Source organism: Suncus etruscus, chromosome 20 (assembly GCF_024139225.1).
Source record: "Suncus etruscus isolate mSunEtr1 chromosome 20, mSunEtr1.pri.cur, whole genome shotgun sequence".
Lineage (NCBI taxonomy): Eukaryota > Metazoa > Chordata > Mammalia > Eulipotyphla > Soricidae > Suncus > Suncus etruscus.
The window spans coordinates 17,062,593-17,075,207 of NC_064867.1; the positions used below are offsets into that span (position 1 = coordinate 17,062,593).

The 12,615-nt window shown below is 43.0% G+C and overlaps 1 protein-coding gene across 1 annotated transcript; it reads left to right on the forward strand.

Moving 5' to 3' along the window:
- The first annotated feature begins 656 nt into the window (after nt 1-656).
- Nucleotides 657-12,153, forward strand: NKIRAS1 (NFKB inhibitor interacting Ras like 1). Its single transcript, XM_049766075.1, has 4 exons — nt 657-779; nt 3,258-3,368; nt 7,589-7,830; nt 11,862-12,153. Exons 2-4 carry the CDS (start codon nt 3,275-3,277, stop codon nt 12,102-12,104), a joined length of 579 nt encoding a protein of 192 aa, XP_049622032.1. The 5' UTR covers nt 657-779; nt 3,258-3,274; the 3' UTR covers nt 12,105-12,153.
- Nucleotides 12,154-12,615: the final 462 nt, after the last annotated feature.

A 12,615-nucleotide genomic window follows, 5' to 3' on the forward strand; every position in this document is an offset into this window, starting at 1 on the left:
GAGCACCCAATACAAGAGGGGGGGGAGTGGGGGATGGAGCCCCAGGGGATGCACCTCACTCCATAGCATAGGCGCAAGAGCAACCCCTTTTGCAAGGCAACGCCATGGGGAGGCACACTGAGGCCTAGGCTCTTAAGGAGCCTGGCCTGCAAGATCTGGCAATCAATCACCCCGGGAAACAGCTGCTTTCAGCCGCCAGGAATAAACATCCCATTCACACCGCCCTAGGGAGGCCATAGGAACCCCACAGGCCTACGCCTGGCCTCCCTATCCCACCATTCGGGCCTAGCTCTAAACGCCATCCGCCATCGCCTCCTTCCCCCGATCTCCCCAAGGAACGAGCACGCCTTGCCCGTGCTGCCCCAGTAATCTGGCTTCTTAGAAGTCCACAGCAACTAAGGCAGGAGGGGAGCTGCATGGCCGCGGCATCTTAGAGTCCGGATGGCCAAAAGGAAGGGAGATGAGAGGCGGATAGAACAGCACCAGCGTACCGCGGCTCACCTGATGGCTGCCACCAAACGAAAAGGAAGGAGCCTTTTACCCACAATCCCTTTGGCGCGCGAGACTCCTTCCGGCGGGGAAGTGGCGGGCTCGCTAAGCCTCCTGGGACTTGTAGTTTCTCTGCATGAGGCCGAGGGCGGAGCTCTGCCCCGGCTTGCGTCCGAGTCCCTGGCTGATGCATCCATCCATCACCCACCTCCTTCCTCCTCCCAGGCTCGAACCGCTAGACGCAGTGGAGTGGTGGCTCCGCGGCTTCGGGACTCCCGGGAGGCGGACAGGTCTGTGAACTCGGTGGTCCCCAGATGCAGCACTGGGGGTGGCTTTCATGGACCTAGGGTTCCACGGGTAGGGGGAATTCAAGGGATGTTGGCCCTGGAAAGGGCCTCTGGGCCTCTGCAAAATTTTGTACCTTTATTGCAGACAGATTTGGTCCCAGATGCTCTTTGAGAAACAAACAAATAATTTATTATATTTTTATCTATAATAAATTTATTCGTAAAATTTAATCACAATTAATTATAATCATATAAATTATATAAATTACAATTAAATAATGTTTAATAAATAATAACATTATTTAATGAATGTATTTATAATGCATTTTATTTATGTTCTTGTTTATTTGTCCCAGAGAAAACAACAATATTTGTCAAGGCTCCTTTGGCACCAGGTGCAAGGGCTTTAGGGAAGAAAAGCTGAGAAATTTCTGGCATTTTTCTGTTGCGCACTTTACCAGGGAGCAGTGGACCAGCTCGATTGCATCTGTCGCCTCTATTTTTCTTTCTTTTTTTTTTTTTTGGCACAATCGTGTATGTTAACAACCTTAAATCTTCAATTCGTCTGATCAAGGCTTAAAGGGAATCGTTTGAATTCAAAATGATCAGTGGTTTGGGTGTTGTTGTTTTTTCTATTTTCCTCTTTGAAAATATACCTGCTTTACCTTGCTTCACGATTCCTCTCTATACCAGGGGTCGTCTATACCAGGGGTCTACTGGCTTCTACTTGCAGGCAGAGTGCATGAAGAAGGACTGTGACACTTTGGTGATAAATGACAGACTTTAAGAAGGGGTATGATATCTGGACTGTTGGGGTGGTGGTGGCACTGGAGAAGTGACTTTGGAGGATAGAGCAGAAGTATGTGAGCATCGGACTGTGTGGGTGGACCTGATATCTGTGATGAACAGTGCCAGATGGGGGATTTGGGGGAAAAAACCAGCACTGTGCAGGCAGACACAGGTGACACTGGAGAGATTTGGGACTTTCTTACTGCCAGTGATTGGAAGAGTTTGATAGAAGGGTTGACATCAATGGTTGTGGCATTGGTGTTGTTTTTATTTATTTGTTTCTTGATCTTGTCCCCTAACCCCCCCTTTTTCAAATTTGGGGGCGATCAAGTTGTAGAAATTTAACCATATAGGATTCCTGAGCCTTTCCCTTCACCTAACATCATCCTATCCTTTCCATCCTGCCTTGGTTAGAACAATTGTAGCTCCTTTCCACAGAGAAAAAAATATTATTTTTGGTTTTTTTGGGTCATACCCAGGGTTGCTCAGGGGTTACTCCTGGCTGTCTGCTCAGAAATAGCTCCTGGCAGGCACGGGAGACCATATGGGACACTGGGATTCGAACCAACCACCTTTGGTCCTGGATTGGCTGCTTGCAAGGCAAACACCGCTGTGCAATCTCTCCGGGCTTGAAAATTTTTTTTTTATTTTGGTTTTTGGGTCACACCCCGCAATGCTCTGGAGTTACTTCTGGCTCTGCACTCAGAAGTTGCTCCTAGCAGGCTCGGGGGACCATATGAGATGCTGGGATTCAAACCACTGGCTGTTTTAATCAGCGGCATGCAAGGCAAATGCCCTACCGCTGTGCTATCTTTCCAGCCCAGAGAAAACTTTTTCGATGATGAATGTTTGGGGCTATCCCTGGCAGTACTAAGTATTGCTCCTGACTTTGTGCTCAGGGATCCCTTCAGGAAGGCTCAGGGGATCCTATGATGTGGCCAGGGATGTGCTATTTTCCTCTTTTAAAATATCAGTGCTTTACCTTGAGAGCTCACATGAGCACCAAAATCAGCAGGTGCAAGGAAAATTCCTTATCCATAGTACTATCTCCCCAGACTGTTTCCCCTTTTTTTTCTTCCTTCCTTCCTTCCTTCCTTCCTTCCTTCCTTCCTTCCTTCCTTCCTTCCTTCCTTCCTTCCTTCCTTCCTTCCTTCCTTCCTTCCTTCCTTCCTTCCTTCCTTCCTTCCTTCCTTCCTTCCTTCCTTCCTTCCTTCCTTCCTTCCTTCCTTCCTTCCTTCCTTCCTTCCTTCCTTCCTTCCTTCCTTCCTTCCTTCCTTCCTTCCTTCCTTCCTTCCTTCCTTCCTTCCTTCCTTCCTTCCTTCCTTCCTTCCTTCCTTCCTTCCTTCCTTCCTTCCTTCCTTTCTTTCTTCACAGCAGATAGAGCATTTGCCTTCCATACAGCCAACCCAGGTTCTATCCTTGGCACCCCATATGGTCCCCCGAACTTGCCGGGAGTGATTATATTTTTAGGTTAATCTATTTAAGTACCATGATTACAAACATGTTTGCAGTTGGGTTTCAGTTATAAAAATAGAAGTAATTTTTGAGTGCAAATCCAGGAGTAACACTTGAGTGCCGCTGGGTATAGCCCATAAACCAAAAAAAAAAAAAAAAAATTCAGACTCTTTGATACAGAAAGGAAAGCTTATTTTGGTAGTGTGCAAGTTTTCAGGCCTTTTATTCTCTTCACAGGGGTATCCTGAGAGAAGATGGGGAAGGGCTGTAAGGTTGTGGTTTGTGGATTGTTGTCTGTTGGGAAAACAGCAATTTTGGAGCAGCTCCTTTATGGAAATCATACTATTGGTAAGGTAATTTTTATTTTGGTGGGTTTTTTTTTTGTTTGTTTTGTTTTTAGGTTCTGGGAGTTGCTAGGCTTTTTTATTGGTCCTGCTGACTTAGAAATGGCTGATGGGGGCCGGGCGGTGGCGCTAAAGGTAAGGTGCCTGCCTTGCCTGCGCTAGCCTTGGACGGACCGCGGTTCGATCCCCCGGTGTCCCATATGGTCCCCCATGCCAGGAGCAACTTCTGAGCACATAGCCAGGAGTAACTCCTGAGCGTTACCGGGTGTGGCCCAAAAACCAAAAAAAAAAAAAGAAATGGCTGATGTGAGCCCGGAGAGATAGCACAGCGGCGTTTGCCTTGCAAGCAGCCAATCCAGGACCAAAGGTGGTTGGTTCGAATCCCAGTGTCCCATATGGTCCCCCGTGCCTGCCAGGAGCTATTTCTGAGCAGACAGCCAGGAGTAGTAACCCCTGAGCAATGCCGAGTGGCCCCCCCCCCCAAAAAAAAAAAAAAAGAAATGGCTGATGCTACACAAAAGTGAGGTATGATCAACCCAGAGTGACCAAAAGGGTCATAGAAGTTGATAGAAATTGAGGAAGGATAGAACAAGAGAGAAAAACAGAAGCTGTAGCAATAGCACAGTAGATATATAAGGGTATATTAGGGCTTGCCTTATATGCAGCTGACCCTGGTATCTCATATGGCGCCTAAATACCATCAGGAGTAATTCCTGAGTACAGAGCCAGCAGTAATCCATCTGTATGTGGGTGTGGCTCAAGTAGCAAAAAAGAAATGAAAAAAAATTATAAAGCTAATTGCTGTCATTTGAAACTGGTAAGATAACAAATGGAAAGGCCGGAGAGATAGCATGGAGGTAAGGTATTTGCCTTCTATGCAGAAGGATGGTGGTTCGAATCCCGGCATCCTATATGGTCCCCCGAGCCTGCCAGAAGTGATTTCTGAGCATAGAGCCTGGAGTAACCCGAGTGCTGCCAGGTGTTACCCAAAAACAAAAACAAAAACAAAACAAAATAAGATAACAAATGGAGAGAATTGGGACTGGAACCCTAGCACAGTGGGAAGGGTATTTGCCTTGCAAGGGGCTGACCTGACTTCATTCTCCAGTATCCCATGTGGTCTGCCAGGTCTGCTGGGTGTGGCCCAAAAACTATTAAAAAATTTCAGGGGCTAGAGAGATAGTACAGGGGGTAGGGCACTTGCCTTGCACACAGCTGACTCAGATTCAGTCCTGCCACCTGAGACAGTCCCCTGAGTCCCTCCAGGACTGATCCTTCAGCACAACTGCAAGTAAGTCTTGAGCACCGCTGGATATGGCCCAGTTCCCAAAATTAAAAAAAAAAAAAAAAAAAGAACTGTTACCAGGGTTGTAGCTCAACAGAATATTTACTTTATGAATATGTAGCCCACCAACACCAAAAAAAATAAATAAAATAAAATTATTTTGTGTGTATATGGGAGATTTGAGTCATACCCAGTGATGTTTGGAAACTTATTTCTGGCTCTATTCACAGGAGTTGTTCTGGAAACAATATAGTACCAGGAATCATTACAAGATAAACACCTTAAACCCTGTACTATCTCCATCCCCCACATTCAAATTGTTATCTAAAGCCCTATCATCCTGGACAGGCTCAGTCTTGTCTGATCTAAAATTAAAAGTGTTCATTTTCTCCGTCATACGAGCAAATGATTATTGAGTATTTGCCATTTATTGTAGTTATAGTCCTTTTCTTTCCTCTCAACAAGGAGTGACTAGCATGCATGCTGTTGACAATAATATCGCAAATGGTTCTGCATTCTTAATTCTTAGAAAGCCTTAGAGGCAGTGTGCAAGAATTCATTATGAATCATATAATATGTGTGGGGAGAAGTTCAATATCTTAATAGCTGTTCTGGCTTAAGTGCTATAACGGAAGTGTGTTAAATTGTAGATGGGATTGAGGCTAGCTCAGTGGAAGAGCACCTTCCTTGCAAGCATGGGATCACCAGTAGAATGTTGGCACCTCCTCGCATATGATCTCTGGTACAACACCAAGGGTCAATCCTGTGCAGACACTGAAACTAAAGTATAAGAGCACCACAACCAAATGTACAATCTTGTATTCAGAACAACACTGCAACAATAAAGGGAAGGAAAAGCAGAAAACCAAATTATGAACAAACTATTTCCTGGTTCGACACTCTCAGGGATCATATCTAGAAAGCTCAGGGACCATATATGCCAGGGATTGAACCTAGGCTGGCCATTTGTAAGGCGAACACTAGACCTGTTCTATTATCTCTCTGGTTTCAAAACTCATTTTTAAAAAAGTTTTCTTTTAAGATAATGAAATGGAGTTGAGTGCAAACATTTGCTCTACATTTAGCCAAACTTAGTTTAGTTTCTGGCACTGCACATTGTCTGCTGAGTACCACTAGGTCTCAGGTTAGCACTCACATCTACTGTATATGATCCAACCCACTCTAAAACTATGAAAAAAAAAATGTTTTGTTTCAATAACGTTCAGAGGTTACTCCTGACTCTGCACTCAGGAATGACTCCTGGCTTCATACAAGGCAAGTGCCTTACCCACTGTACATCTCTCTGACCTCCTGACTCTAGATAACTTTGGAATTCAAAACTTTTGCTCTGTAAGGTTCTTCAGTAATCTTTAGTCTACTGTATAATAGAAAGAACACATACTTTATTTCTATAGTACCTTTTGTTGGAATTCCAGTTGGAATAATGGTTTTTTGTTTTGTTTTGTTTTTTTTTTTTTTTGGTTTTTGGGACACACCCGGCTGTGCTCAGGGGTTACTCCTGGCTGTCTGCTCAGAAATAGCTCCTGGCAGGCACGGGAGACCATATGGGACACCGGGATGCGAACCAACTACCTTTGGTCCTGGATTGGCTGCTTGCAAGGCAAACACCGCTGTGCTATCTCTCCAGGCCCAATTTTTTGTTTTTGTTTTTTCTTTTTTTTTGGGGGGGGGTTGGGCCACACCCAGCGTTGCTCAGGGGTTACTCCTGGCTGTCTGCTCAGAAATAGCTCCTGGCAGGCACAGGGGACCATATGGGACACCGGGATTCGAACCAACCACCTTTGGTCCTGGATCGGCTGCTTGCAAGGCAAACGCTGCTGTGCTATCTCTCCGGGCCCAATGTTTTTGTTTTTCATGGTGCAGGGAATAAAGTTAATGCCCTGTGCCTGTGATGTATACACTCTACTATTATGCCATATGAACCAAGGAATAACATTTCTTAGTTCAAATAATTTTACTTTTGTGTTCCCACAACAACTTATTATGGAAGAAAATTATTACCATTCTCAAAAAATTAAAGGAGGGGTGGAGAGCAAGGTAAGATACTTAACTTGCTCTTGGCTGACCTGGTTTTAATCCCTGATATCCTCAATCCTGCCAGGAATGATTCCTGAGTGTAGAGCCAGGATTAAACTCTGATTGTGCTGAATGTGATCCATAATCAAAAAAAAAAAAAAAATCAAGGAGGAAAAAAAAAAGGTGACATTGGGGTTGGACTGATTGATAGCACAATGGGTAGGGCGTTTGCCTTGCACATGGCCCATCCGGGTTTGATTCCTGGCATCCCATAATGTTCCCCCAAACCAGCCAGGAGTGATTTCTGAATGCAGAGCCAGGAGTGCCGCTGGGTGTGCCCCCTCCCAAAAAGGTGACGTGTTATTTTTAATTTCCTTGCTGTTGATGAAAAGAACATTTTCATTAAAGAATTGGCTGGAACTGATGATAGAATCAATTATCTCAGATTCTCATTGTCATTTATTTTGCTTTAGGTCCTAGGTTTTGATTATAATGAAAATTAAAACTGCAAGGTGAGGGGCCGGAGAGATAGCATGGAGGTAAGGCGTTTGCCTTTCATGCAGGAGGTCATCGGTTCGAATCCCGGCGCCCCATATGGTCCCCTGTGCCTGCCAGGAGCAATTTCTGAGCCTGGAGCCAGGAATAACCCCTGAGCACTGCCAGGTGTGACCCAAAAACCAAAAAAAAAAAAAAAAAAAAAAACTGCAAGGTGAAACTGATTAACTTTATGCATATTTGATATGCCACTGGGATAGATAGTACAAATTTATCTCAAAGATTTCTGTGTATTGTATTAAGTATATTGCATGAAGACCCTACCCAAAAAAGAAAGCCAGTTCCTCAAACTATTCAACAATTGGTACTAAGCTATGCAAAGTAAGTCTTTTCTTTTCAAATCCTAGGAATAGAAGATTGTGAGACAATGGAAGATGTATATATGGCTTCAGTAGAAACAGATCGGGGAGTAAAGGAACAGTTACATCTTTATGACACCAGAGGTCTACAGGAAGGTGTGGAGTTGCCAAAGCATTATTTTTCATTTGCTGATGGCTTTGTTCTTGTGTACAGTGTCAATAATCTGGAATCTTTTCAAAGAGTGGAGCTCTTGAAGAAAGAAATTGATAAGTTCAAAGATAAAAAAGAGGTATGTTAAAAAGCCAACAATGAATTATAATGCTAAATTGTACATGGATTCCTTTGGGCACTTTATAAGCATTTTAAAATTATCAAATTATTTTCAGATTATCTGTAAATTTCTTAAACTTTCTTATTTTAGGAAATCCAGGCCCAATATTTGTTTGCTCATTTGACTTCGTTTGCTGTGATGTTTAAGTTGAACTTTAATTTTTCTACATTTCAAATAACATGTAGTACATTTCTTATTTACTATGGTTCTGAATTACTGACTGAATAGGATTTTTGCATAGTCTTTACAAAAATGAGATAATTGCTGGATCTTACCATTTGTCACTTGCCCAGAGACAATACTCAGTACAGCTCAGGGAGAGTTTTTTATTTTTTCATCTTTTGGCCATACCTGGCTGTGTTTAGGGATCACTTCAGGGGGGCTCAGGGAATCATACGGAGTGCCAGGGTCAGTCATTTGCAAGGCAAGTGCCCTATCCAGTGTACCATCACTTTGGGCCCATATTTTTTTTTTCATTTTATTTTTATTTTTATTTTCCTCTCCCCAGTGACACTGGTCATTTATCTACTATTCTTTATGGCAATATTATTATCCTAATGTCTTCAGTTACTTGTTTCATTTCAGTTCTTCATCCATATCACCACATGGCTGACTCCTGATTCTTTATCTGGATAACTGTAGATTAAACATTAAAGTGTTTCATTAAATTGAATGAGCGATGATAGAAACTTAAACACAGCAAACAGTTATTTTGAGCTTTGAGTGAGACAGTATGTATATTGGGCCATAAAGAGGAAGAGAGGAGTGGGAATAAAGTGTAGAGAGTTAGGGGGCCAAATTGGTAGTACAGTGGGTAGGGTGCTGGCATGCAGCCAACTTGGGTTTGATCTCCAATTACCACCAAGAGTAACTGCTGAATGCTGCCTGGAGTAACCTAAGCATTGCTGAATGTGATGCCCCCTTCCCACTAAAAGAGGTATTTTTAGATTTGATACTCAGAGCATTTGATTTTTGATTTGCTAATAACATTGATTCAGGATAGAAAATGATATGAGAGAGATTAATTGTTGGAGTGACATCTGTGTTCAGGTGTGTTCTGGGGCCAGAGAGATAGCATGGAGGTAGGGTGTTTGCCTTGAATGTAGAAGGACGGTGGTTTGAATCCTGTCATCCCATATGGTCCCCCAAGCCTGCCAGGAGTGATTTCTGAGCATAGAGCCAGGAGTACCACTGAGTGCTGCCAAGTATGACCCAACCCCCCCCCCCCAAAAAAAAAAAAAACAGAAAAGGAGAGGCAAGGTGGCAAGTTATAAACCAGATGTGGGGAAATGCAGAATGTCTTTCCTAGTAGCTTCTTACTGAAATAATGACTTATTAAAAATAACATGGGTTGAAGGGCTGGAGTGGTGGCACAAGCTGTAGGGCGTCTGGCTTGCTTGCGCTAGCCTAGGATAAACCGTGGTTTGATCCTCCCATGTCCCATATGATCCCCCAATCCAGGAGTGATTTCTGAGCACATAGCCAGGAGTAACCTCTGAGCGTCACTGAGTGTGGCCAAAAAAACAAAAATAAATAAATAAAAATAGCATGGGTCGAGAGATCAAGAGGACGGTAGTAGAGTACTGTCTAGTCAGGGCAACAGTATTTGCTGGAGAATTCCACTTCACTAAGGCCAGTGACTCATCACAAGGATGTGTCTTTTGCAGCCATGTTCATGTAAATTGTGATGGTACAAAGACCAGTTTAAAAGTTTCATTTAACTGGGATATAGCTCAGTGTATGCCTCCCAGGCATTGGAAAAGAGAAGAAATATAAGTTAACCAAGGGAGGATTTTGTTTGGTGACTATGATGGGATAGACAACACAATAAATGAAAGGACTCAGGGGTCCTCAAACTTTTTAAACAGGGGGCCAGTTCACTGTCCCTCAGATCATTGGAGGGTCTGACTATAGTAAAAACAAAACTTATGAACGAATTCTTATGCACACTGCATATATCTTATTTTGCAATGAAGAAACAAAACAGATACAAATACAATATGTGGCCCGCGGGCCATAGTTTGAGGACCACTGGAAGCTGTGTAAGGAATGAAGCACAAAAAGTTTGAAGGACAGTGATAGGAGGAAATCCAGAAAATGCTGATTTAATGCAGTCTTGATAACTGAAAGTTAAAGAACATCTTTGGGGCTGAAGATAGTACAGTGGTTAGGGTACTTGCCTTGCAAAATGGGGTCCCCGGCACCCCAACTGTGTCCTGAGCCTACAAGGAGTGATCCCTCAGTGCAATGCCAAGAGTATAAACCCTGAGAATCACTGAGTATGGTCTGATCGCTCCCAACACCCCCAAAATTGTTCAAATTAAAAAAAAAACTCAAAAGTGCTCGGAAATTGCTCAATGCCTGGGGAGGTCTTCTGGTGGAGCTCAAGGAACATGTGGTTTCAAAGACTGAGCCTGGCCTTCTGTAAGCAAAGCATATGCTTGTCTTACTGAACAAGCTGGCCCCAATTTTTTTTGTTGTTCTGTTTTGTTTTGGGCCATACCTGGAGGCACTCAGGGGTTACTCCTGGCTCCAGGGACCATATGGGATGACAGAATGGAACCTGCATCAATCGTGGGTCAGGTACATACATGCAAGGCAAATGCCCTATTGCTGTCCTACCATTGCCCCAATTTAAAAAAAAAATGGCATTCCATTCAGCATCAACTGGGAGGTTTTTAACCTTCACTAATACTAAAGTAAAGTGCTTAATCTCACATGCAGCTGATCCCTGACTCCTTAAATGGTTCTCCCAACACCACCAGGAGTGGTCCCTGAACAGAGCCAGGAGTAAGCCCTGAGCATCACTGGGTGTGACCCCAGAACCAAAGAACCTTTTTTACAGTCCCTTCCTGAAAATCTTTCTGCTCCTTCAATTCTACAAACCACTTAATTATTTTGGTCATTTCCCTTAACTGTTGGGTACCTGTATGTAGTATTACTTTTGGTTTAAAAGAATTAAAATGTCCCTTCTGGTCCATGCACCAAACAAATTCTTACCACTTGCATCCAGCTTTTCCCTATGATTAATAATATGAACAGAGCTAGAATTTTGTATTTCTCATGTTCACTTTGGCAGCACATATACTAAAATTAGAATTTCCTATCGTGGAATTTAAAGTTTCTAAAAATGCAGAACTCTCACAGTTCCAGATGTCTTGTGTTTTGAAGTACATATTGCAAACTTCCCAGTTACAGATCAATGGAAATGCAGACAGTTTTTTGGGGGGAAAGGAGAAACACGTGTGCCACAGAGATTGAATCTGGTTAAGGCACTTGCCTTACCTGTAATAACATCTCTTTAACTATCCTACATAATTTTCTGAGTTGAGTAACTTCATGTTAATTGGATGTGGGCAGACTGCCCTCTGCAGATTTCTTTTCTTTTTTTTTTTTTTTTTTTTTTTTGGTTTTTGGGCCACACCTAGTGATGCTCAGGGGTTACTCAGAAATTGCTCCTGGCTTGGGGGACCATATGGGACCCTGGGAAATCAAACCGTGGTTTGTCCTTGATCAGCGTGTGCAAGAAAATGCCCTACTGCTTGTGCCACCGCTCCAGCCCCTCTGCAGATTTCTTTTTTTTTTTTTCTTGGTTTTTGGGCCACACCCGATAATGCTCAGGGGTTACTCCTGGCTATGTGCTCAGAAGTTGCTCCTGGCTTGGGGGACCATATGGGACACCGGGGGATCGAACCGCGGTCCGTCCAAGGTTAGCGCAGGCAAGGCAGGCACCTTACCTTTAGCGCCACCGCCCGGCCCCTGCAGATTTCTTAATGAGCAACTGTTTACTTTATATTTTAACAAAAAATACACAGGAAGAGTGAGATTACTATCTTACTATCTTTTTCACATTGCTCTGGGAGTATCTTACATTCTAATTAAGAGAGGCTTATTAGGTTTGATGAAGCAATTTATTGTGTAAGACAACTTTCCTTATTTTGCTTAAGATGTTGGCAAAGTACGCTATTTTTTAACTATTGTTCTTCCAGGTAGCGATTGTTGTACTAGGAAACAAAATCGACCTCTCTGAGCAGAGACAAGTGGATGCTGAAGTGGCACAGCAGTGGGCCAAGAGTGAGAAAGTGAGACTGTGGGAGGTAACGGTTACAGATCGGAAAACTCTCATTGAACCATTCACTTTATTAGCCAGTAAACTTTCCCAGCCCCAGAGCAAATCAAGCTTTCCTCTACCTGGGAGGAAAAACAAAGGGAATTCTAGCTCTGAGAACTGAAAGTCAGTCATGCCAGAACTATTTGTTAAATAGTATTTGCTTTAAGTTTTTGTGAGCTGTTTGAGACTAGCTATTTGCAATGGCTTTGGAAACCAGTAAGGTAATTAAATGCACTTCCAAATTACTTGGACTATTTATGCTAAGTTTCCCTCAAACTTAAAAACTTAGAGAACTGTTAAACACTTAAGGATAGAAATGCTTCTATTAAGAGCTTCCCTCCATTCCAATAAAGCTTCCTCTTTCTGTAGAAGTTTCCTGATATGTAACAATATGAGTGGAAATTTTGACAAGATTTGAGCTAGGGCCAACTGTACTTAATAGCTTGAATATTGTAACATATTAAGATTAAAATTATTTTGCAGGTATGAAAGCAACAGTATTTTCAACTGTTCAAGCAGTTTGTTTTTTGTTTTGTTTTTGGGTCACACCTGGTGATGCTCATCAGTCCTGGTTGTGCACTCAGGAATCATTTCTGATGGGATTGGGGGAACCCCATGAGATAGCAATCAAA

What these genes read in the sequence shown, in the direction of transcription:
- NKIRAS1 (XM_049766075.1), top strand. Translation starts at nt 3,275, where the DNA reads ATGGGGAAGGGCTGTAAGGTTGTGGTTTGTGGATTGTTGTCTGTTGGG. An exon ending in TTATGGAAATCATACTATTG is followed by an intron (nt 3,369 to 7,588) that starts GTAAGGTAATTT and finishes TTCAAATCCTAG; the next exon opens with GAATAGAAGATTGTGAGACA. An exon ending in AGTTCAAAGATAAAAAAGAG is followed by an intron (nt 7,831 to 11,861) that starts GTATGTTAAAAA and finishes TTGTTCTTCCAG; the next exon opens with GTAGCGATTGTTGTACTAGG.